Raw genomic sequence first — 26528 nt, forward strand, 5'->3', positions numbered from 1 at the left:
GCCGAGGCCCCACAGCGGGATCTGATGCCTGAACGGGCCTAGCTCGCTTCCCCAACCCTACCGAAGGACCAGGATCCTGAGACCCATGTGGTCTTTTCCTGGTCAATCTACGCGCCTTAAATGCCTTGTGCATTAATAGCACAAACTCTGATGAAAAAATGAATCTGATGACCCATCCACGGGATCCCCCTCAGGGATCTCAGAATCATTATAACGGCATGGCCGCGCAGGTTTGTCCCCCTCAGGGACCCTGCGTTGGGGTGATAAGCACAGCAGCGAGTCCTCCTCCCCCCGATCCGACGGGGACTCTGACCCCGCTGCACCCGGAGAAAACAAAATGGCGAATGTTCCCGCCGACACCGAGCCCAAAATGGCACCTGTTCCCGCGCTCCACGGGAGCGGGCCTGACCCGGACCCAGGCTTGTTCCCCGGAGCTGCTGCTCCTAAAGGTGCTCGACCCTGTGCTCCATCCGGGAGCGAAGATGCCCCTTCGCCCCCCCACTGTGACACAGCTGAAGCACAGGCTGTCTTGGGATAGGCACCATGCAGCGCCGCAAGCGCGGCATGCCCAGCCCTAAAGCTGCGATCGAAGAAAGAGAGAGAAAATTCGCCCCGCGAAGCTAACGGACCCCCCGGCGCACTGTCCCCCGAACTCGACTGTATCGCAACGAGAATAAACTTCGGTGCCCTGCAGAAAAATTACAGACCTTTAGCTTTTTTTTTTTTTTTTTTTACAATACCATTAGCGATCGTTGTCGGCTCTGGAACCACCTGGGAGGAGTGAGCCGGGCTCCCCGGTGTCACCCCCAGTGCAGAACACAAACGCTGGTAAGTGAGAGACCCTCACACTTCAGCGGCCTCTGAAACCAGGGGGGATAGTCCCCTCAGGACCTCACAACCCCCTGGGAGGCAGACTACTGGACCTGCAGGCAAGCCACTGCGGTCCAAACCCTAGCCTAACTACTTTAACTTTTTTTTTTTTTTAAACTAACTAGGCCTCAGCACAGACTGTAGGTTTTACACCCTCTCCACTTGCTAGGAGACAGAAGAATACTACCAGACTGTAGGTGGCACCAGCCTAGATAAGGCTGAGTTTGGTTTGTAAACTTGTCTCCATCTGTTGGGGGGTGGGGGCAAAACCCAGGAGTCTGGACTGATTCGGATATGTACAGGGAAATGAAAATTACGCAGTCCTCCCATTGTCCTAAGTGTGCAAGCGAGGACGCCTCTTATTTCCACTGTTTTTGGGATTGTAATTATTAAATTTTGGAGGCAGGTATGTGCTGCCTGCTCAACCTTCTTGAAAACCACTTTACCACTTCACCCTAATCTTTGGTTATTTGGAACGGAAGCCCCAGCTCCATTAATCTTATCCACCCCAGTTAAACTTTTTGTGGCGAAAGCCGGTCTCGTAGGGAAACAAATAATCTTAGCAAATTGGCTACATCCACATAGCCCTAGCTACGAACACTGGTTTAAACGTCTGGTGCATCTCTGTTCTATGGAGCATGCCTTTCTTACGACAGCTACGCCAAAGAAGTTTGTAAATACCTCACTAATTTGGGCGGCTTTTACAGCCTACCTGGACCCGCAGGTTGGCCCTATACTTGACCCATGGTGCCTGCTGCCGGAAGCAGAAATTAATGACGGGGGAATGTAAACATCTTTATCCGCTGAATAGAAGTTGCCACACCAGATGTTCCACCTCAATTTAGTTTAAGGCTAAATAATAGATCCTATTGTTCTATCTTCAGCTTATGTCTCTCCATAGATGAGGGAAATGGGTTGGCAGGTGGGGGGAGAGACGGGGGTAACCTTGAGTGCTGAACGCTGTTGTCATTGTTGACTAATGTTATGTTATATTGAAATGCCAATAAATTCAATTAAAAAAAAAAAAAAAAAGGTTGTTTTCTTGGTGGCGATTTGTTTCGCTAGGAGGATTTCGGAGCTACAGGCTCTTTCATGCAGGGATCCTTATCTGAGGATTGCAGATGATGGGGTCTTGTTGTGTACAGTCCCTTCTTTTCTTCCTATGATGGTATTGTCCTTTCATGTGAATCAGTTGTGGAGCTACCGGCTTTTCTGAATCTGGATAAGTCTATGCTTCATGCCAGGGAGTTGAGACTTTTGGAGGTAAAAAGGGTCTTGTTGACTATCTTAAGGCCAATAATAGCTTTTGGCTATCAGATCATCTTTTTGTACTATGTAGTGGCGCAAAGAAGGGGCATAAAGCTTCAAAATCCACCATAGCAAGGTGACTGAACGAGGCAATAGGATCAGCTTACATATGTCAAGGTCACTCTGTCCCTGCGGGGTTGAGAGCTCACTCTACTCAGTCACAAGTGGCATCCTGGGCTGAATGTCAGCAAGTGTTACCACAAGAGATTTGTAGGGCAGCTACTTGGAAGTCATTGCACACTTGGTGAAAATGTTGAGGGAAGCTTGTGTACAGCCCAAGAGTCTGGACTGATATGGGTACGTACAGAGAAAGGAAAATTGGTTCTTACCTGCTCATTTCCGTTCCTGTAGTACCACAGATCAGTCCAGAGTCCCGCTCATTGTGGGGAAGAAGACTGGAGAGTCCACTTGTTCTGTTTTTGTAAATAGACTGAAGAAGGCCACAGGTTTTCTTCTGTTTCTCGTTGAAATGTTTTTTTCCCCTTAAAGGGGTTTTGTCCACATCCTTCTGCTCGTTTGGAGGAAAGTGTTTTGGGAGGGATGTGTTTATTTAGGTTCAATGGTATCTTGGCTTGAGTATAGGTCAATTCTGAGAGACTGCAGGTGGCACACCAGGTTATGTACCAGTCTCAGCAAAACTTTCTCTGTCTCCATCTGGTGGAAAGGAGACAGAACCCAGGACTGATCTGTGGTACCAGAGGAATGAAAATTAGTAGGTAAGAACCAATTTTCCTGTAACCTTCTATTTATGCATGGAGGCAAGGATTTTATAAAGTTGGCTATGTATGCACATATCTCGCTTATGCAAATACTTGTGTGCATATTTCCAAGGACAAGTTCATGAGACTTCCAAGATTTGCTATTTATCTATTTAAATTTTTATTTAAATTATTTCTATACCGTTTTTACAATTATATAATTGATCAAAGCGGTTTACATAGCCAACAATAAAATAATAGCAACTAAAAAGATAAAAATGAATTACAAAAACAAAATGCACTGATTAATTCCAATCTTTGTTAGAACAAAAAAATAAATAACTAAAAAAATCAGGCAAAAATAAAATAAAAGAAACAAAAAATAATAAAGATGGAGAGAAATTCATTTCAAATCCCTATGCTAAACTTACTGGTTCTTTATAAACTAGAAAAAAAACCTAATATAGTTTACTTAACTCAAGTACAGAGAGAAAGCGAAGAGTACGAAAAACCTAGAAGAATTTATAATGTGAGATGCCTGCTCCAATCTGGTATGGATAAATGACTATTGGCCTGAAGAGCCAAATGCCTCTATAAAAAGGTGTTTTTAACGATTTTTAAAAATTCTTTATGGTTTGATATTTGTTTTAAAGCGTTTGGTAGAGAGTTCCATAAATTAGGACCCGCTACTGAAAAAGCTCTCTGTCTTGTTATATGCAGTCTAGCTAACCGGACTGAAAGAACCTCTAAAAGGTTCATGTTGGTGGATCTTAATTGTCTTGCTGGTTTGTAAAGACACAAAGATGTACAGAGCCAGATGTAGTCTTGATTATTTAACAGAACATGTATTAAAGATAATATTTTATATTTGATTCTGAATTTGGTTGGTAACCAATGCAGTTTGTGTAAAACGGAAGAAATGTGTTCGTTCATTGAAGTACCAGTGAGCATTAGGGCTGCTGTATTTTGAATTAGTTGCAATGGCTTGATTGTAGAGTCTGGTAATCCTAAGTAAAGACCATTACAATAGTCTAGTCCAGAAAAGATCAGAGATTGAAGCACTGTCTGAAAATCCTTGAAAAATAGTAGAGGTCGTGATCGTTTAAGCAAATGTAATTTAAAAAAAAAAGAGTTTTTAACAGTTTTGGCAATGTGTTGAACTAAAGACAAATTTGTATCAAGTAGCATTCCTAATTACTACAGCCCGCCCAAAAACTGCAGTGAAAAGAGAAGTTGGATTTAATATTCATGACTTGAGTAGCAAGTGTAAAACGGTATGCACGTTTGATGTATTTTTTTTATATTCCACTTTTCGGCACTTCAAAGTGTACATTAAAGCTGATTACATTCAGGTACTATAGGTATTTCCCTATCCCCACAGGGCTTACAATCTAATTTTGTACCTGAGGCAATGGAGAGTAAAGTGACTTGCCCAAGGTCACAAGGAGCGACAGTGGGATTTGAACTCTGGTTTCCCTGGGTCCTGCTGCTCTAACCACTAGGCTACTCCTCCATAAATACATAAATGTGCGAGTGCTTCCAAACTCCACTCTGGACTACCCTTGCTCTGCACAGCAGTGACCATATCCAATTACTCCTACCCTTCTGAAAATGTGTTGATTTTACATGTACAGCCCCTATGCAAATCTGAAAATTGCCCTCATTGTGTCACGAAGTCAATTTTGGAACCTTTATCTGTTTTTCTGAACATTTTTTAAGAGTAACATGCAAAATATGCTAATTTATACAAATGTGCCACCATATTTTCTAAACACTTGCCACAGAATACACTCCTGAGATGCCACAGAAAGCTTGGGGCTGTGTGTATAAGGTTGCTTTTGTGATTTCTCTTAATCATTTTCTAGAAAATGTTTTTGCTAAGGTGTGATGATAAAACAGCTATAAGTCTTTGTTAATAAAGACAGGGTACATTGCTGGCTGAGAATATAATGATGAATTTCCTGGGTTAAGCATTGGTAATCCTGCTGCTCAGTGCTCATGGGGTAGGGTCAGGTTCTGTACTGAGATAAGAGCACCGCCTCAATGAAAAGTTGTTTATGAAGACATCACTTCACCTCAGGATTCAGTTTAAGACGTGGCACTTTTATAGCCGCTTGTCTGACTTGGTCCGAGATATCAGTTCCCAGAGGAGCCCTGGACAAAATCACAAATTACTGCATTAGTCTTTACAGAAGGGATGTTATAATAAAAGCAGGAGCTTTATTAGAATTGTATTTTACACCCCATCCTAGCCTACCCTTTGGACCCCCATCTTACTTGCAAAAGTGGCAATGATGGCCTGGAACATCCCATGGTCTCTGGGCCCGGACAGCAGCCATTTGCCCCTGGGGCAAAGTCTAGGCAGCATCATTTTGGAAAACGGCTGGTGCCGGAGCCTGGGGAAGCTCCAGGCCCCCACTGAATCATCAATGCACTTTTGTAAGGGAGGGGGCCGGATGTAGGACAGTCCACTGCACAATCAGGGCAATTTAAAAAAAAAAAAAAAAAAGGAGAGGGGAGGGTTTGAGGGGATCCCAGCCTCCTGGGGCCAGGATTTTTAAATGAAGGAGTGGGGCTTGTGTCTTTCTTGGGGTTTTTTTTTTTTTTTAACACAACTATGGAGTATTAATGAACTCAGTAAAATTTGTTTGCATGCTAACTTTTTCTCAGTGGAAGGGAGTGGGCAGTGGAGTGCCTCAGGGATCTGTATTGGGACCCTTACTTTTCAATATATTTATAAATGATTTAGAAAGAAATACGACAAGTGAGAATCAAATTTGCAGATGATACAAAATTGTTCAGATTAGTTAAATCACAAGCAGATTGTGAAATTGCAGGAAGACCTTGTGAGACTGGAAAATTGGGCATCAAAATGGCAGATGAAATTTAATGTGGATAAGTGCAAGGTGATGCATATAGGGAAAAATAACCCATGCTATAATTATACAATGTTAGGTTCCATATTAGGTGCTACAACCCAAGAAAGAGATCTAGGTGTCATGGTGGATAACACATTGAAATCGTCGGTTCAGTGTGCTGCGGCAGTCAAAAAAGCAAACAATGTTGGGAATTATTAGAAAGGGAATGGTGAATAAAACGGAAAATGTCATAATGCCTCTGTATCGCTCCATGATGAGACTGCAGCTTGAATACTGTGTACAATTCTGGTCGCCGCATCTCAAAAAAGATATAATTGCGATGGAGAAGGTACAGAGAAGGGCTACCAAAATGATAAGGGGAATGGAACAGATCCCCTATGAGGAAAGGCTAAAGAGGTTATGACTTTTCAGCTTGGAGAAGAGACAGCTGAGGGGGGATATAATAGAGGTGTTTAAAATCATGAGAGGTCTGGAACGGGTAGATGTGAATCGGTTATTTACTCTTTCGGATAATAGAAAGACTAGGGGGCACTCCATGAAGTTAGCATGTGGCACATTTAAAACTAATCAGAGAATGTTCTTTTTTACTTAATGCACAATTAAACTCTGGAATTTGTCGCCAGAGGATGTGGTTAGTGCAGTTAGTATAGCTGTGTTTAAAAAAGGATTGGATAAGTTCTTGGAGGAGAAGTCCATTATGTGCTATTAAGTTGACTTAGAAAATAGCCACTGCTATTACTAGCAACGGTAACATGGAATAGACTTAGTTTTTGGGTACTTGCCAGGTTCTTATGGCCTGAATTGGCCACTGTTGGAAACAGGATGCTGGGCTTGATGGACCCTTGGTCTGACCCAGTATGGCATGTTCTTATGTTCTTATAATTAGCTCATTTTAATACAGGCAGTGGCAGGGCTCATTTAATGTGACAGTGATGCCCTTGGAGCAGTCTAAGACAGGAGTCTGTTCTGCTTTTCAACAGTTTAATTACACAAAGTTCAGCAAGACAGAATCAAAATGGCTGCTTACCTCAGCAGACTGACAATGCAAGAACAGTTTTTCCAAAAGAGTACAGCACTCCATTACAGCTTCCTTCTTCTCCCTGGGGCCTATCTAACTCTCTCAGGGCCTCACCTTTGTATTCCTTACCTCAGGGAAACGCCCCCACCTGAGGATCCCTTTCCTGTCCTTCTTAAGGTGGACTGGGCCAGATAGCTGGAGCCGGTTAGTTAAGGCAGTCTGAGGCTCTCTGTCATATACTCTATCACATTCCCTCCCCCTCAGCTCAATCTTCCTTAGTTGAGTGCCTGCTTCTCTAGAAAGGAAGTCTGCATTTATATTCGCCTTCCCTGCTCTGTGTCAGACTTTAAAGTCAAATGGTTGGAGTGCCAGAAACCACCTCATTACTCGTCCATTGGACTCTTTATTCCGAGCGACCCAGACAAGGGGTTGGTGTTACCAACGTGAACTGGCGGCCCAGTAGGTAATAACGAAAAGCCTCCAAGGCCCATTTGACAGCTAAGGCCTCTTTCTCTATCGTTGAGTAGCGTCTCTCTCTCGGGGTAGTAGCTTCCTACTAATGAAGGCTACTGGGTGTTCTTCATCTCCTTTCTCTTGTGTGAGGACGGCTCCTAGCCCCACCTCTGATGCATCTGTCTGTACTTGGTAAAGTCTGGACTTAGTAGAACAGGTTCCGAGCATATGTCTTTCTTTAAACCCTGGAAGGGTTCCTCCGCCTCTGCAGATCATCTAACCTTCTCTGGGGCTTTCTTTTGTAATAGGCATGTGAGGGGTTCCACTTTTTCTGAAAAGTTTGGTATGAACAGTCGATAGTAACCGATGAGGCCAAAAGGCTCTCACCTTACTCTTTGTCTGTGGGACTGGGACTCTGGTAATTGCTTCTATTTTCCATGTCTGTGGGTGGACTTTCCCTCTCCCAAGGGAGTATCCCAGATATTGTACTTCTTGACCCCTAATTTACATTTCTTGGGGTTGGCTGTCTATCCAGCCTTTCGTAGACTTGTAAGTACGGCCTGTAATTGCCTTAGGTGTGTCTCCCAGTCTCCACTGTAAATGACAATGTCGTCAAGATAGGTTGCTGCATAACCCTGATGTGGGCGTAGTAAGCGGTCTACCAAGCGTTGGAAGGTAGCTGGAGCTCCATGAAGTCCGAACGGCAGGACCATAAACTGGAAATGTCCCTTTGGTTTTGAAAAAGCAGTTTTCTCCTTCGCAGTTGGCGCCAGGGGAACTTGCCAGTACCTGCTTTGTCAAATCAAGCATGGAGATAAACTGGGCAGATCCCAAGCGTTCAATAAGTTCATCCATGTGGGGCATCGAGTATGCGTCCAGCTTCGAAGCCTCAATGACCTTCCGGAAGTCAATACAGAACCGGATACTACCATCGGGTTTAGGTACCATTACAATAGCCGAGGACTAATCATTATTGGATTCTTCTATTATTCCAACTCGAAGCATTTTCTTCACCTCCACTTCTACCACCTGCCTCCTGGCTTCAGGAATCCGGTAGGGCCTATGTTTAACTATTACTCCTGGGGTTGTAATAATATCGTGACAAGCTAAGTGAGTTCTCCCGGGCTTATTCGAGAAAACATCTTTATTCCGGGTCACTAATTTATCCAGGTCCACTTTCTGCGTTGTGGAAAGTTGGTCCCCATATGGGATCATCTGGGGCTCGGAAGTTTGTGAAACTTCTGGACCAAAGTAGTCTTCTTGGACCAGACTGCAAGTCTGAGCAACCCATTTTTTTTTTAGTAGATTCATGTGGAAGATCTGGGCCATCTTCCATCTGTCAGGTTGGGCCATTTTATAATCCACTAGAGTCTTCAATAGGACCTGACTGGTCGGGTATTGTCTCTGGTCTCCATGTATACAAGCGAGGATCACTGTCTGTTCATAATCAATCTGTGTTCTTTTGACCAGTTCCCTCCGAATGAGAGTTTTTACACTTCCCGAGTCTACAAAGGCTTGGGTCAAATCCCCATCTAGCTCCACCGGAACCACGAAGGTTGTAAACCCAGAGCGGGGAATGTCCACAAACGAGCAGGAGTAAGGGGCCACCAAATTGACGTCCATAAATTCATCCTCCACTCGATAGAAGTCCCGAGTAAAGTGCCCCCTCTCACCACAGTTGAAGCAGGTCCCTTTGGGCTTCACTTCTTCTAGGTGTTTACTCGTTCCGCCCTCAGGTCCCTCTAATGCGTTATCAGGGTCTCGTGAGGTAGGGAGACTCTTCACTTCTCGGCCGATATAGCGGCTTAGGATTCCGCCCCTCGATTCTCTTCTTCCTTTCTCCAAGCCCTTTATTCGGGAATTCTTCCCTGCTGGAGTAAGCCCACGGCCTGTGTCTGCAGCATCCAAATAACGCTCTACTAGGGAAACCGCACCCATTCACGCTCTCGGGAGGGGAGAACGTCCACAAACTGTTCTGCCACGACAGTCTCCGCAACTTCAACTCCCCTTTTATTATCGGGTTCTAGCCACCGCCAGCACCAGTCCTTTGATTTCTGAGCCAGAACCCGGGGTCTCTCTCCTGGTGTAAAGGATTGAATCATTTTTAAAGAAAATCTGCTTTGGATTTTTGAACTGTGGATCCAAGTTGGTTTTTTATAATTTCTTTCAAGTTATCCCCAAATCCATTAGTAAGAATCTGAAGGATCTCCCCAGCAGATCTTGGGGAAAATGGAAATCAGACTGAAATCTGCAGAATTCGAATAAGACTTCAAATTGTTTTCACATCTCTAGCATTAACTCAGTAAATAAAGCTTAAGGGGTGAATTTTAAAAGGCCGGCGCGCACCAAAGGCAGAAGAGAGAAGCAGAGTCAGGCCTGTGCATGCTGTGAAGATTTTAAAAGGCAGTCTCATGTGCACGAATCTCCTGGTACGCGCACAAAAATAATTTCCAAAAAAGTGGTGGGGCGTGGTCTGGGCGACCAGGATTTATGAATAAAACCAGCGCATAAATACTTACGCTAGGATCCCCTACTGCGCAACTTTACTTGGATAAGTAAAGTTGCGCAGACCAATGAGAGAAACCTACAAAGGAGCACTACAAGCCCCGCCAACTAAAGCCACACGACTCATCTCTACCAGGGACCGAGCTTTTTCTACAGCAGGACCAGCCATCTGGAACAACCTCCCCGCAGAATTCAGACTGGAACCTTGCCTACCAACATTTTAAAAAAAACTCAAAACTTGGCTCTTCTTACAAGCCTTCCCTGATCCATCAAACTTTCACTAGATAACTACTCCGCTTATGAATATGGAACTTCACTCCTCCAATATTCACCTCAGTTACTAGTTTTCTACCCTAATAAGTTAACTGGCTCTAGACCAGGCTCGGACATGTCGCATTGTATTTAATTTAATACCCTCTTAAGGCTTCTCTTTTTCCAGCTGAATCAGCTTCCAAGTTCATGGTCCATGTTTTTATGTAACTTTTTGCTTTTCTGCTTTTGCCTCCTCTGATTATAAAAAGTTGTTCCTTATGTTATGTTATATTGATCTACCCCCTGTTCGATGTAAACTGACCTGATATGGTATTCAACCTTGAAGGTCGGTATAGAAAAATGTTAAATAAATAAATAAATAAATAAAATAAGGTGTCACCTTACATTATTGACCTTTTGTTTTTATCCATTCAAGTGAATTAACAACAACAACTGCATTACATTATCAGTGTTGGCAGGAATTAAATGCTTAGACGGTAACTTTTAAACAGCCTCGTGGGCGCACATAAGAACATGCCATACTGGGTCAGACCAAGGGTCCATCAAGCCCAGCATCCTGTTTCCAACAGTGGCCAATCCAGGCCATAAGAACCTGGCAACTACCCAAAAACTAAGTCTATTCCATGTTACCATTGCTAGTAATAGCAGTAGCTATTTTCTAAGTCAACTTAATTAATAGCAGGCAATGGACCTCTCCTCCAAGAACTTATCCAATCCTTTTTTAAACACAGCTATACTAACTGAACTAACCACATCCTCTGGCAACAAATTCCAGAGTTTAATTGTGCGTTGAGTAAAAAAGAACTTTCTCTGATTAGTTTTAAATGTGCCACATGCTAACTTCATGGAGTGCCCCCTAGTCTACGCGCATATGCTGGCTCACACCAAAGGACATGGCTGTTTTATAACAAATGCACATATATGCACGCATGGTATAAAATAGGCTGTAAATGCATACATATGCACACCATTTTATTTAGGCATGTGCATGTGCACAAATGCTGCCTCTGCCACCTAAGTGGGAGATTTCAGCAGACACTCGCACCACTGTAATTATCAGTTTCCACAGTTCATTCCCAGTTCGCCCAGGTAAGGGATAAGACTTCCTAAATCCCCCTAGTTAATTAGCTTCCTCTTACCGTTAGCCCCTACCCTTAAAACCCTGCTGGCTAGCATATTTTTTTTTGTTTTAGGGCTTACACGCTATCCATAGCAGAATTGTTCATCAACAACAGAACTTAAGTTATTTTCATCAGAAGCTTGGGGCTCTGTTCTGTAAGGGCCCGATTTATACACTGCCCTCAGGCACCCATTCTCCATGTAGCAGCCTTTAAGCCACAGAAACACAATCAACCAATCGAAATGACCCACTCAGAGTTTCTCTCTATGTACAACCTCTGAGTGGGAAACAAATCAGTCCAAAGGAAAAGCATAGTTGCTTGCCTGTAACAGGTGTTCTCCTAGGATAGCAGGATGTTAGTCCTCACTTGTGGGTGACATCATCAGATGGAGCCTGGCACGGAAAACTTCTGTCAAAGTTTCTAGAAGCTTTGACCAGCATACTGAGCATGCCCAGCATGCCGCTATCTGTGCGTCCACGCAAAGTCCTCCCTTCAGTCTCGTAAGAGAAAAATATGAGCGAAAAAATAAACAAACAAACAAACAAACTTGAAGAAGAACCCAATTTCATGGGAAGGTGGGCGGGATTCCTGAGGACTATCATCCTGCTGTCCTAGGAGAACATCTGTTACAGGTAAGCAATTGCGCTTTCTCCTAGGACAAGCAGGATGGTAGTCCTCACATGTGGGTGAGTACCAAGCTCCAGAATATTCTCATCAACAGGGGAGACGAACTGCAACCGAACAAGGTGTCAACAGGCACAACAACTGTACGGTGTTGATTGACTGAGGACTGTCTGGTTCCCACAAGAGGCATGAATAGGTCAGTTGGGCTCAGGTCTGGAACAGGTTGCGCAGGACAGACTGACTGAAAGTGCTGTCCTGATGCCCATCTTTGCCAGGCAGTAATGAGCTGTAAATGTGTGTAGAGAAGTCCAGGTTATGGCCCGACAAATTTCGACAACGGGGACTGCACGCAAATGAGCCACAGACATCGCCATAGCCTGCACAGAGTAAGCCTTTACTCTGCCGGCTAGCAGAAGGCCTGCCTGTGCATAGCAAAAGGCAATGCAGTCCGCCAGCCAGTTAGACAAGGTCTGCTTACCCTCCGCCATTCCCAGTCTGTTGGTGTCAAAGGACACAAAAAGCTGTGTAGACTGCCTGTAGCCAGCTGTGCAATCTAAATAGAAAGCCTTTTCCCCCGGTTGGGAGTGAGGTCTCGGAAAGAAGGTGGATAAAACAATTGATTGACTGAGGTGGAAATATGCCACCACCTTGAGCAGAAATTTAGGATGTGTACGCAAGATCAAATGATTATAGAAGAACCTCGTGTATGTAACCAGGGCCTGAAGCTCACTGACCCTACGAGCTAAGTAATCACCACCAGGAAGATCACTTTCCAGGTGAGAAACTTCAGATCGCAGGATTGTAGCGGCTCAAAGGGAGAGCGCATGAGCCATGCCAGGACAATGTTGAGGTCCCAGGGCAGAACAGGAGGCCGGAGAGGGGGCTTCAGTTGGAGGAGGCCCCGCATGAAGCGGCCGAGTAATGGTTGCACTGAAACGGGTGTGCCAGCAATTACCTGATGGTATGCACTGACTGCACTAAGGTGAACCCTAATCAAACTGTTTGAAGGCCAGACTCGGAAAGGTGTCACAGGTAGTCCAACAGCTAGGGAAGGGGGCAAGAGAAAGGATCTAAGCCATGCCCCTCACACCAGATAGAAAATCTTTTCCACTTCAAGCTGTAGGACTTCCTGGTGGAAGGCTTCCGAGACACCACCAGTACCTGGGAGATTTGGTCCGAAAATGCCAAGGGCTGAAGGACTATGCCAGAGCTTTCCAAACTTTTCATGTTGGTGACACACTTTTTAGACAAACATAATTTCGGGACACAGTAATTCAGTCAACTAACAAACCAGAGGTTAAAGGTTAAACGAACGAAATGTATTTCGACAATTTATGTATGTTTCCTTAAATATATCTATATAAATAAAAATGTTAAATAGTTTGTACGTCGGTGCTAATCTCGCCAACCGCTTAACCGAATGCGTTCAAATTTGCACACAACATTCAGTTCCCATACGGGAAGGATCTTATACACTTACATTACATATAGGTCACACCTGTGACAGGTAATACAAGTTTAAAAATTGCTTACACAAAACAGCGACATCTGGTGGCCGTCAGCGCAAGCGCAACCTCTTACACCTTTCACACACACTCACACACCACACCCCACCCCCACACAGGGCTATTGTCTTTCATTCACACTCCCTCATAACACACAGAAATCCACACTCATCACACCACACACCCCCACCCACAAGCCTGCCAATGTCACTCACTTCACTCCCAAAACACACCAAAACACGGATTCCTGGCTGCTACATTGGGAAGCCACGCATTTCACACACCCTCCGAATTTAAATTAAAGTACCCTCTTCCACCCACCCACGGACTGCACTCCAATCACACACTACACCTGAAACAAGTCCGTGCTTCTTCGCCGGCACCACAGGAACGGTCCGGGACACATCGCATTCAGTAGGGCCGTCGGATGCCAGCAACCAAAATGGCGCCGGCGGACCTTGCCCTTACTATGCTATACGGAGACAACAATGACGTCGGTACACCATGTGACATAGTAAGGGCAAGAGCCCGTCGGTGCCATATCCTCAGCGGACATTTGCCCTTACTAGGTCAGGAATCCTGACGAACCACTTTCACCGGTGAAGTTTTGCGACATGGCAGCCGACGAAACAAACCCTAGCACACACCCTCGCCACCGGCTGGCAGTTTACACAGGTAGCCGGGGAGGAGCACGGTGGGGGACTGTTCTTATTTTCCGCCGCACGTTTTTCACGGGGGGGGGGGGGGGGGGGCCACTCATTCTTCACATCTCCCTAGAGGGGGGCTCTAGCGTGGGTTGCTCTATTTCGCCGGGTTGGGGGGGGGGGGGGCCAGGAAGGTGTGCTTGCATATTTAAACTATTCTTTGCTGGTGCTGTTCATTTGGGGTAAAAAAAAAAAATAACACACAAACTGTAACCTTTACTGCTCTGTTCTATTTTTTCAACTTAACCAGGCTCAGCCACAGCAACGCATGGCAGGGTATAGCTACTACATAATAAAATGTTTCACGACACAACCTATCTTGTGAAAATCTCTCATTTATATTAAAAATATATAATATTCCAAGATTAATGTTATTGTTCTAATTTATGAATAACAATAATAAAACAAAGTTATTGTGTTATTCAATTTACCTCTTTAATGAGATATATGAGCTTGATGAGATGAACACAGATTTTGAATATTTGGTGTTAATAAGAAAGTCCAAAGGGTCTTCTGCGTAATTTTAAAAAGCTGACCAGTTTCACACTATATAATTATTTGATAGCTTCATTCAACTAATTATATATGGCTATGAGAGTGAAGTCTGGAATTTATAGGAAGGGACAGAATGTCAATATAAATCCTGCACCTCCAGTTCTGAAACTCCGTGCATCCACTGAAATTCCCCCAAACAATGGAGCTTGGATGTTTCCCTTACAGCTCATCATACTAAAAGATATTTTCAAATTCTGGTGTCACCTCACAGTAACAGCAGCACAAACACCTTCCACTGCCAGGCACATTGTGAACTAATACAAAACCTCGCAAAAAAGACACTCAAAATCTATACTGCAATCCCATCGTAACATAACAGTAATAACACCAAGGACTCAAACAACAATAACCCTACCTGTGAAAAAGCAAGGGTAAATATTACACTGGGTCCTAGAATACCAATACACCGATTGCTATAGATCCCTATGCTAGCAGAATCTCTCATCATGGTCACACACACAGAGCAGAGACAGACCCTCACCAAATACAGAATACAAAATAAAGGAGCACAAATTAGACAAAAACTGAAATGGAAACCCCAAGAAGCCAGACTCTGTGTATTAACAATGGAAAAACAGAACCACCAATCCTCATAAAACAAATAAAATCAAGAAACATAAAGCATCAGTTATAATAGTAAAACCATACTAATAAAAGAATATTTTAAAACTACTGATAAATAGAATTTCTATTAATTAAAATCATATACATTTTTTACAATTTCCCAAATACCAATAAAATATTTAAACACTGCACATATATCAAATAACACCCAATAATTAAAACTATCCAGTTACCCTGATATTGTCAAGGATTAGGTGGTTATCCTCTCTCTCTCACACATACTCACATGTCCATTCTCTCTCACACATACACTGTCACATACATACATATTCATGCTCTTATACCCACCATAACTTCTCGCTCTCACAGACACACTCTCAGGCTCTAAGACACTCTCTCTCCCTCCACACACACCCCCCACACAAACTCTTACTCCCCTGGATTTTCTCATACACACTCATGCTCTCACTCTCCCTGGCTCCCTCACATACACACAAACACACACACCCAGGCAAGTTCCAATCATTCTCACACAAACACACACATCCAGGCACGCTCCCAGTCATTCTCACACACTGAAACTGACCCCCAGGAAGGCTCCCATTCATTTTCACACCACTCCCTCACCATCCCCCAGGCATGCACACATTCATTCTCACACAAACAGCCCCCAGGCAGGCACCAATTCATTCTCACACACACATACACCACACACAGGCAGGCACCTATTCTCACACATACAAACCCCAGGAAGACACCCATTCATTCTCATACACAGACACACCCTCAGGCAGGCACCCATGCATTCACACACATACACCCCCAGGCAGTCTCCCATTCATACACATGCACACTAAAGGCAGACCCCCTCTCTTTCTTTTGCCAGCAACCTCAGAGCCTCTCTCATTCCTCTGCTGCCACTGTCACTGATGCCACATGGCTATTGGGGAGGCACTGATTGCTGCTATTGGCACTGAAGCCCATTCTGCTGCCTCCTCTGTGTAGGCCCCGTGGGTTTCCACTTCCTCCATGTTGATCTCGTACATTGTGAGATCCGCATAGAGAAAGTGCTACTCTTGCACATTACCAAAGATTACATGTGCCAATCAGTAAAAAGTTATTTTTTTTTTTTTTTACCTTTGCTGTCTGATCTTAGTTTTCTATCGGTTGGTCACAGGCTTTTTTGTTCCACCTCCCCTTTCTTATTTTTTTGCCAATTCCTTTCATATTGTCTTTTTTTTCTATTTCTTTTCTCTCCATCTATCTTCTTCCCTCAAACATACAGTCAGGTTCTCATTCTCACATGCTTTCTCTCTCTCTCACACACACACACAGGCTCTCACATGCTCTCTCTCATACAATCATTCATACACAGTCTCTCTCTTGCACATGCTGTCTGACTCTCACAAACCCAGGCTCTCTCTCTCTACCACATGCTGTCTTGCTCAAGTACAGACTCTCACTGTCACTTGCTCTCTCTCATACAATCATTCATACACACAGGCTCTCACTGGCACATGCTGTCTCTCTCACACACACACAGGCTCTCACATGCTGTCTCTGCAAACATTCAGGTCCTCACTCCCGCACACAATCTCTCAACTCATCTCATACACGTACACAATCTCTCAACTCATCTCATACACGCACTCTACGGGCCCTCAGCCTCTCTCTTACCTCTGGGCTCCTCTTCACGGGTCGCTGCAGGATGGGCTCTGCAGCGGCCCTGTTCTTCGCGGGCCGATCCGCAGCAGTGGCGTCCCTCTTCTTCGCGGGCCGATCTGCGGCAGCGGCGTCCCTCTTCTTCGCGGGCCGATCCGCAGTGGGGACCCTGCTACCGGGCCTCCTCCTCCTCTCAGCCCGCTGCTCCTCTTCTGCACGTGGCTGACGCTCCCCTTCCTTCCTGCCCGTGCGGCTCCGGCAACATTTTTCTTCCGGGGCCGCGTGAGCAGGAAGGAGGTGGAGCACCTGCATGTTTAAACGTGATCTTTTTCTTCGAGCATTGGTGATGTAAGCTCCACCAAGGCCCTGCTGATCTTCCTGCTGTGTGTCTCCGGCACACAGCCCAGCGAAACTTCACTGCTCAGCCGCCAGTGGGATGAGGTCCACCGGCGGCCGCATTGGCGATCACTTGCCGGTGTGTCACGTGCACCGGGCTTGCGCGACACACCGGCACACCTCAGGCGACACACTAAAGTGTCGCGACACACACTTTGGAAAGCTCTGGACTAAGCGCTCAACATCCAAGCCGTCGGAGCTAACGCTCTGAGGTTGGGATGGTGCACAGCTCCCCGATTCTGCAAAATGAGGTCAGGTGCCGATCCCAGCCGGATGAGAGCCCGCACAGACAGGTCCCGCAGAAGCGGGAACCAGACCTGTCGGGGTCAGAAGGATGCCACAAGAATCATGGTCCCTCCGTCCTGTTGAGTTTCAGCAGAGTCTTCAAGAGAAGCGGTAGAGGTGGGTACATGTATAGCAGACCCCTCCCCCAGTGGAAGGAGAAGGCATCGCAGGCCGTATGTCCGTCCCCCGACCATAGGGGGCAAAACCTATTCACCTTAAAGTTGTGTGGGGAGGTGAAAAGCTCCACATTCGGCATACCCCAGCAGCAAAACAGCTCAGCCGCCACCTCCAATTTGAGGGACCACTCATGTGGCTGGAAGGAGCGACTCAAGTGGTCCGCCAGCACGTTCAGATGACTCAGCAGATATGTCGCTCGCAGCGATATCCCTTCTGACAGGGCCCAAGTCCGCACTTGCACCGCCTCCTGAAAGAGGAGGAATGAGCCTGCGCCGCCGTGCTTGTTGATGTACCACATCGCTACCTGGTTCTCCATCCGGATCAGCACTTCCTTGTGCAATAACCGGTCTCTGAATGCCCACAAGGTGTAACGGATTGCCCGAAGCTCCAGAAAGTTTATCTGACAGTGGGCTTCGGAGGCAGTCCAGAGACCCTGCGTGGAGAAGCCGTCCACATGGGCTTCCCAGCCCTGAGGGGAGGCGTCTGTGGTGAGAATCACCTGAGGTGGAGCATTTTGGAAGGGAACTCTCTCGAAGTTGGAGAAGTCTTCCCACCAGGACAGAGACAGTCGCATGACTGCAATGGGAGTCTCGAGGTCCCGGGAAGCCTGTCGCCACTGTGATCTCGGGTCCACTGTGCTCTCCACATGCACAGGCAGGCAAGAGGGGTGACATGGACGGAAGCCACCATGTGGCCCAGCAGATGGAGCAAAAAGCAGGTGGACACCTGCCGGCTGCTGTGAACCAAGACTTCCAGTGAAGCAAGGGTGCGAGCCCGATCTTGGGGCAGGAATGCCTTTGACTGCGCTGTGTCCAGCTTGGCCCCTATGAAGTCCAGCTGAGGAGATGGGCAGAGGTAAGACTTGGGGAAATTGATAACAAACCCCAAGGTCTGAAGTGTCTGCACAGTCAGGGCTAGAGTGCTCAAGGGTCCCGCATGAGACTCGCTCTTGCCCAGCCAGTCTAGGTACGGAAAAACATGTACTGCTCGATGCCTGAGGTATGCCGCCACCACCACCGCCAGACATTTGGTGAAGATGCGGGGGGGCCTGAGGCCAACCCGAAAGGCAGCACCCTGTACTGGTAGTAGGCATTCCCCACCACAAAGCGGATTCTTCCGGTGGCTGGGGAAGATGGCTATGTGAGCATAAGCTTCCTTGAGGTCAAGGGAGCAAAGCCAGTCTCCTCTTTTGAGGAGGGGGATCAGCGTACCCAGAGAGATTATCTTGAACTTTTCTCTTGCGAGAAATCTGTTCAATGCCCCGAGGTCAAAGATGGGGCACAAGCCACCAGTCCTTTTCAGAATGAGGAAATACCTTGAATAGAACCCTCGGCCCTGTTTGGGGTGAGGGACCGGCTCTATGGCGCCCACTGCAAGAAGGGCGGAGAGTTCCATTTGAAGTATGACCTGCTGGGCGGACAAACCCCACGATGGACATGGGGGAAGAGGTCTCCGGGCGTCGACTGAAATTGAGACAATACCCCTGACCCCTGACCTAATGGTCCGACATAACATCCTCCCAGCGATGGGCAAAGCCTAGGAGCCTGCCTCCTACTGGGGATCCGGCGGCCATCTGACTTTTGCTCCCTCGCGCCAATCAAAAGCACGTAATCGGGGCTTGCTGGGGTGTTGGCTATAGCCTGGGTGCTCACTGCTGGCGAGGGCAGCCTCTGGAGGATGTCCGTGCTGGACAAGTGTGGGAGGCAGGGGGATAATAATTCCTGTTTGTAGAAAGGCTTCCAGGATCCTGGCCTAGAGGATTTCCTGACTGAGGACAGAGCGTCAGAGGCGCTGGTGGAAAGCTGTTGAAAGGTATCATGATGGTCCTTCAACTATGCCACAGCATCCCAGACATTATCCCCAAAAAGGCTTTCACCTGTGCAGGGGAGGTCGGCCAGCCGTTCCTGCTCCTCTGGGCGGAGGTCACACGCCTTGAGCTAGGCCATTCTCCGGGCCCCGATGCCCACGGCGGCCATGCGATCCGCTGACTCAAAGATGTCGTAAGTGGAATGCACCTCATGCTTTCCAGCTTCCAGAACCAGCAGGACAATAGCCGAGACAGCCTCCTGCTGCTGTTGAGGCAAGCCCTTTGCGAAAACCTGGACTCGTTTCCAGAGGTTACGGTTATACTGGACCATATGTAGCTGGTAGGCGGCAATATGGGACACCAGCATAGCGCCCTGGAAGACCTTCCTGCCCAGAGCATCAAGCTCCCTATGCTCTCTTCCTAGGGGGGGCAGAGGCATGTGTACGGGAGCAATGGGCCTTCTTTAAGGCGGACTCTACAATGGGGCCGCTTTTCAAACCCCACAGCCTGTTGCACCAGATAATTGGCATCAGCCTTTCTATTGACAGGGGAGATAGTAATAGGTGTTCCCACATCTGGAGGAGGAGGTCCTTGAAGATATCATGGATAGGCACTGCCATGACCTCCTCAGGATCGTCGACAAACTGGAGTGCTTCCAGCATCTTGTGTTGTGCATCCTCCTCCATAAGCAGCTGAAAGGGAATGGTTTCCGCCATGGCCCTCACAAACCCCGCAAAGGACAAGTCCTCGGGGGGCGACCAGTGCCATTCCTCCAGTGGGGATGACTCCAAAAGGGGGTTGCCTAAATAATCAGAGGACTACTCTGTGGAGTCATCTCCCCAAGGGTCATAAGTCCCTTCCTCCTCACTTGGGCCCACTTGGTGTGTGCCCTGAGGGCACTGTGGGCATCGGTTCCCCTGGTATTGAGGGTTTCGGAGGCCGTGGGAGTCCCAAAGAACCCAGCATGGGCTCGGGGAACCGTGGTCTGGGAAACATGGAACCGGCCGTTTCTTCCTCTTTGGAGGATCTGAGGATTGGGATTGCTCTGGCACCCATATGGGGGCTAGTGGCACTGGCAACTCTGTGCTCTGAAATGCTTTAAGCACTGCAGATTGCACCCTGTGGTCCAGCTCCTCCTGAAAGTCCAGTATGGCCAGGACTGAGGAAGAGGGACGAGGTGTTACCGGCTCTTCCTCGGGTCTCCGAGGTGTCATGGTGCCCAGCACCGATATCGGTGGGGAACGCCCAGGACTCCTGGGAGCATCAGAGGATGGGGCCTCCGATGGCTGGTGTCACTTTGATGGTGGCCCGGCAGCTGCCAGTGCCACACTTGGACTGGCACGTGTGACAACGATGATCAGTGGTGATGCTTACGGGATCTCCCTGATCTTTCCCCGGTGCTGAGGCGGCAGAGGATCCTGATGTCTGGGAGAGCGGTGAAATCACCAAGGCTCTGTCTCCATTCCCCTGATCTTTTGAAGTACTAGCAAGAGGACTAGTATCCAGAGGCTGTCCGCGACCTCTTGGAGTCAAGGGTTCCGACGCAGGAGTGGAGAGAGCGGACTTGGAGGGTGATCTGGTCACAGAGACAACACCCACGGATGTTATGCAAGGCCCCCAGAGGATACAAACCTCGTGTGGATCCATGATGGACGTGGTCCGCGGGCACCGAAGAAAACCGGTCGACGCCATCAAAAACACCTGGCGTGCGGTCAATGACTGGCGGTTACCGTGAGGTGAGTAGTCCGGAATCAACCGCAAAGTTGGAAAATAGGAAAATTACCTACCATGCCGAGGAGGCAATGACCAATGAGGAAGACCAGGAGAAAACCAGATACTGCCGAGAAAAACAAGAAAAATAGAGGAGCTCCACAAACTGCGAGGCAACTGCACCGCGGAAAAGAAGAGATTGAAGGGGAACCTCGCATGGACAGCGGCAAGCTCAGTGTGCTGGTCAAAGCTTCTAGAAACTTTGACAGAAGTTCTCTGTGCCGAGCTCCATCAGATGTCATCATCCTGCTTGTCCTGGGAGAAAATATGAATCCAGCTACAAGCATGTCTCACATTTTGTACAGGTGGCAAAAGTCCGTGTTGAAAAAAAAAAAAAAAAGCAAAACCACTTACTTTGGTTCATAGCGGACACCTTCTGCTGTGTGCAATACCTGCAGCCCAGCGCACAATCTTTCAATTCCATTCCTAAAACACAGAGCGTTCATGTCACATGAGCACCACAGAGAAAGATCATCACATACTCTGATGTTTATGGTAGACTCTGACATCCATAAAGAACATAGAAACCACTTGAAAGAACCTTTGATTCTCCTAAAACGTTTTCACTACATTTGTTTGCCTTATGGCAAAGTAGACCAAATATTTTATATAGCTACAATGCTGGGATGTAAATAGAATATGAAGTTTCTCACCCTACGAGGTACCCAAGGAGCATGAAATGCTGTCACATGTATTACCTTATCTGCATTGTACAGACAGAGCAGATCCTTTTTCTATAAATATCAACCAAAGTAGAAGCAGCAACAACGAACTCTGATGTCACTAAATCAATAATCGTTAGTTAAGGATAGGTAATGATACTAAAATTTCACATGCCAGATATTAAGACACAGCATCAAACAAACAGTGCAAAGGATTCCATAACCTATCTCTTGCCACGCAGTGGGCTGCAGACAGTATCAGAAGTAGCACCATAAGAATCAATCATCTGCTGGTTTAATATACCCTTGACTCATCTTCAAAACCAAAAAAATAAATACTTAGCTTTGCAAATTTATCACAGTCACTGCAGGGCGGACCAGAACCATTATTCCAGCGCACCTAGCTGACCCACTCATTTTACACAAGTGGATTTTATGCCTGTTAATTTTTTTGTAATATTGTTTTTCATATAAATAATTTTATGCATCAATTACATAATTGTTCAAGCAAAGAGATTTAATATATGTATACACTCTGCACTATGTTGCTATTCAAATGCAGTTTAGTATTTTCTCATCCCCCTCCCCCACCCGATTTGAAATTTCCAAGAAATGTCTATTTACCACGCTATCATAATCCCATTAAGAAATGTCTATTTACCACGCTATCATAATCCCATTAAGAAATGTCTATTTACCACGCTATCATAATCCCATTAAGAAATGTCTATTTACCACGCTATCATAATCCCATTAAGAAATGTCTATTTACCACGCTATCATAATCCCATTAAGAAATGTCTATTTACCACGCTATCATAATCCCATTAAGAAATGTCTATTTACCACGCTATCATAATCCCATTAAGAAATGTCTATTTACCACGCTATCATAATCCCATTAAGAAATGTCTATTTACCACGCTATCATAATCCCATTAAGAAATGTCTATTTACCACGCTATCATAATCCCATTAAGAAATGTCTATTTACCACGCTATCATAATCCCATTAAGAAATGTCTATTTACCACGCTATCATAATCCCATTAAGAAATGTCTATTTACCACGCTATCATAATCCCATTAAGAAATGTCTATTTACCACGCTATCATAATCCCATTAAGAAATGTCTATTTACCACGCTATCATAATCCCATTAAGAAATGTCTATTTACCACGCTATCATAATCCCATTAAGACATGTCTATTTACCACGCTATCATAATCCCATTAAGAAATGTCTATTTACCACGCTATCATAATCCCATTAAGAAATGTCTATTTACCACGCTATCATAATCCCATTGTCAGTGCAGAGCCTGGGAGGAGGGCACAGCAGTGTGAATTCTGTTGCATCCGTCACAGTTCTCAGAGCTCTGCGGATATATTGATTACTGGCAACTCCCCCCGATACGACCTGATAGGAGCAGAAAGGGGCATAAATGATTAGAGGCTCACAGTCTCACTAAACTGTGCTCCACTCACTTACTACACTGTGGTGCTCTTCCATCTCATGCTCACATTTCATCTGAACCGTACAACTCAAGACATTAAACACCAAGTCTTCTGTGGGCCTGAGCCATTTTTTTGGAGCCAAACATTGCACTTTGATCTTCTACTTCAGAATCATCATCAGTTAAGGTCAAGAAACTTAACCTTTTAATCCTGCAACGTCACAAACCTTTGTGAACGTGCTAGAAAGCTTTTGCTTACTTTCAAAAATGTTTTACCTTATTCCTTTTGAGCTTCAGGTTCATATGATCACCCCCTTCCTGGCACATTAACTATGTGATCACCTAGACTATCAGATCTTTGGTGTAGGATGTCCCCACCCTCTCCCCCTGTCTGTATTTTGTGTACCATGTAATTTTTACCTATTGCATTTTCCTTCTCTTGTACAGATGGTGCTCAAACAGTGACCGCTATTACATAACTTGCTTTATTATTTTTCATAAAGTTTTACTTCCATATTTATAAAGGTGCCCTTAACCAGGGTGCTCTGCAAAACAAAAGAAACTAGTAAAAAAGTCCAGAACAGCAGCCGAGACTGGTCAAAGGTTTATTGAATTTAACACCAGAATGCCAGATCTACTGAATGGCGTTATAGCAAATTAAGGCCAGGCTTCATCATTCCGTGCGGAATGATGAAGCCTGCGCTAAAGAGGGCAGGGAGGGCGATAGCCCGCAGCCAATCGCACCACAGCGGTGTGATTTCGCCTGCTGCAGTGCGACCGGCTATCATTACTGCTGGCAGCAGTGCCGCCGCAGACTCCTCCCTAACTCCGCCCCTCCCCCTAATTTTAATGTTACCGCCGCGAAAAGGCCCGCCATAACTCCTTAGAAAATAACCCCCTAAATTTTTCAAGGCGAGCTGACAGTGAAGAGAAAACAAAAGACTGCATGCCACATGGCAGATTGTTTGGGGGGGGGGGGGGGGAGGGGGGGGGGTGGAAGAGAAACCTAAAAAAAATTTGTGGCCTGGTTTACTAAGGTTTTTCTCCCATTCTGTGTCTATTGGAAAAAAAAACGTTTAGTGATTCAGGCCATCGGGCCGATGCAGTAAACTGCGAGGGAGAGCCGGTGCTCCGAGGCGAGCGCCCAGGCCACTCTCCTGGGCACGTGATTCACTATGCAAATGAGGGCCCGCGCTAATAAGGAGGCGCTAGGGACACTAGTGCGTCCCTAGCGCCTCGGCTGTCAGTGGGTTTGACAGCCGACGCCGGCAAAATTGAGCGTCTCTTTTCCAACCCGCAGGCAGATTTATTTATTTTTTTTAAGATTTTTTATTTTTTTATTTTTGGGGCCTCCGACTTAATATCGCTATGATATTAAGTCGGAGGGCGAACAGAAAAGCAGTTTTTTTCTGCCTTTCTGTATACTTTTCCGGTGCCAGCCGAAATTAACTCCTGCCTTTGGGTAGGTGTTAATTTCAGAGAGTAAAATGTGCGACTTGGCTGCACATTTTACTTCCTGTATCGCTGGGGACTAATAGGCTCATCAACATGCATTTGCATGTTGCGGACGTTATTAGTTTCGGGGGGGGGAGGGGGGGGTTTGGATACGCGTTTTCCATGCGCTATTACTGTATAAGGGGTAAAAATAGCACGGCGAAATGGGGCCTAACGTTTCCATGCGGGCCGAGCGCACTAAAGACAAATTGGAGATCTGAGTAACCTTGCTAGCATGTGTTTATGTACCAAGCCCTAAAGACAGACAGCTACCAAAGCACAGACAGCCTTCTCTGAGGAGAAACAGAAGCTTAAATAGGATCAATTTTTTGATGTGAAGCCAGTAAAACTGTGGATACAGGGAAGGAGCAGCAAAGGATGTTGAGGGAATCCAAGAGATCTGGCAGTATATTTGAGTTTAAAAAACAAAACAAAAAAAAACCAAAAAAAAAATTTCTGGACCCCATGTATATAAAAGTGTCAATTTGCAATTTTAAATATACTGGTGAGAAAATCCATCATACTTATGTTAAATGCCTATATTCAATTTTCTAATAGTTTCAAGATAATTTAGTGCTCAAAAAAGTGCTGGACCGACAGCACTAGGAACTGAAGTCCTCCATTTATCCAGAGAACAGGCAGAGCACCAGCAGCAATGGTGCAGTTTTCTCCAGTGTGCATCGAACCTTACTGTCAAAGGATCACCTCTAAGGGTGAAAGGGCAAGTCCAAACCTCTCAGCATGGCTGGCTGGCTGGCTACTAACATACTGATGCTAAACTCTGGTAAGGGAGACAACACAGACCAGGAATGCTTATTATGGACTTTTACAGTCTACTGGACAATAGGGCAGTTCCTTTAAACTAGGAGGTACATGAACTAATGGATGACATGTCGATACATCCTAAGATCCATTTACTGGTAAGGTTTGGTTTATTTGGTTTTCTATACCGTCATATCAGTCTATTTGCAGCAGTTTAGGCTTGTTGGGCGATTAAGACCTTATTTGGAATAAAATGATTTGATTTAAGTTAGTTCATGCCTTGGTGTTTTCAAGGCTAGACTATTGCAGTGCCGTGTTAGTTGCCATAAAAGCTGTATACAGGTTGCAATTGGTGCAAAACTCCACTGTTTGTATTATGGGTTATAAATGCCAGGACAGGATGAAGCTGGTTTTGAAAGCCTTTCGCTGGCTACCAATAGATTGTCAGATTTAGCCAGATGCGAGATGATATTTGGATAGTGGGGGCACAACCTTTCTGTTAGAGAAACTGGAACGATATGTTCTAAGGCTCTACGGAGCCTTGTAAAGAGATCCTACTGGAAAGGAGATTAGTTTGATAGCCTCTTGGCAACAAATTTTTAGATGCAACGCAACACAGCTGTGAAATAAGCTTCCAATGGAAACATGGTGGATGACTTTCTGACATTCAGGAAGTTGGTCAGAAAAGAAAATTATTACTTACCTGCTAATTTTCGTTCCTGTAGTGCCATGGATCAGTCCAGACAGTGGGTTATGTCCCCAATCCAGCAGATGGAGTCAGCCCAAAGCTTCGAGGGGGCATCACCTTAAGTACTACTACCCCCTCTGCAGGAGTTCAGTATCGAGTATATCAAAGCCCGAGTAAACAGAAACCCCCTGCTTGGATCAAGTTGAAACAAGACGGCAACAATAAGCCGCTGAATGAAAACTTAGGAAACTGAAACCGACCCACCAACGGGTGGGCGGGCACAAACATAG

At 45.9% G+C, this 26528-nt stretch overlaps 1 protein-coding gene across 1 annotated transcript in view; it reads right to left on the reverse strand.

The window, feature by feature from the left end:
• Window positions 1-4280: 4280 nt before the first annotated feature.
• Window positions 4281-26528, reverse strand: part of OSGEPL1 (O-sialoglycoprotein endopeptidase like 1) — a 51185-nt gene continuing 28937 nt past the window's right edge. Inside the window, exons 7-9 of the mRNA XM_029606006.1 lie at window positions 23127-23257; window positions 21529-21600; window positions 4281-5030 (exon numbers count right to left, since the gene is read on the reverse strand). Coding sequence (XP_029461866.1) covers window positions 4943-5030; window positions 21529-21600; window positions 23127-23257 — 291 coding nt within the window. The 3' untranslated portion in view covers window positions 4281-4942. The remainder of the gene's footprint in view (window positions 5031-21528; window positions 21601-23126; window positions 23258-26528) is intronic.

This window comes from Rhinatrema bivittatum, chromosome 6, assembly GCF_901001135.1.
Source record: "Rhinatrema bivittatum chromosome 6, aRhiBiv1.1, whole genome shotgun sequence".
In the NCBI taxonomy this organism is placed as follows: domain Eukaryota; kingdom Metazoa; phylum Chordata; class Amphibia; order Gymnophiona; family Rhinatrematidae; genus Rhinatrema; species Rhinatrema bivittatum.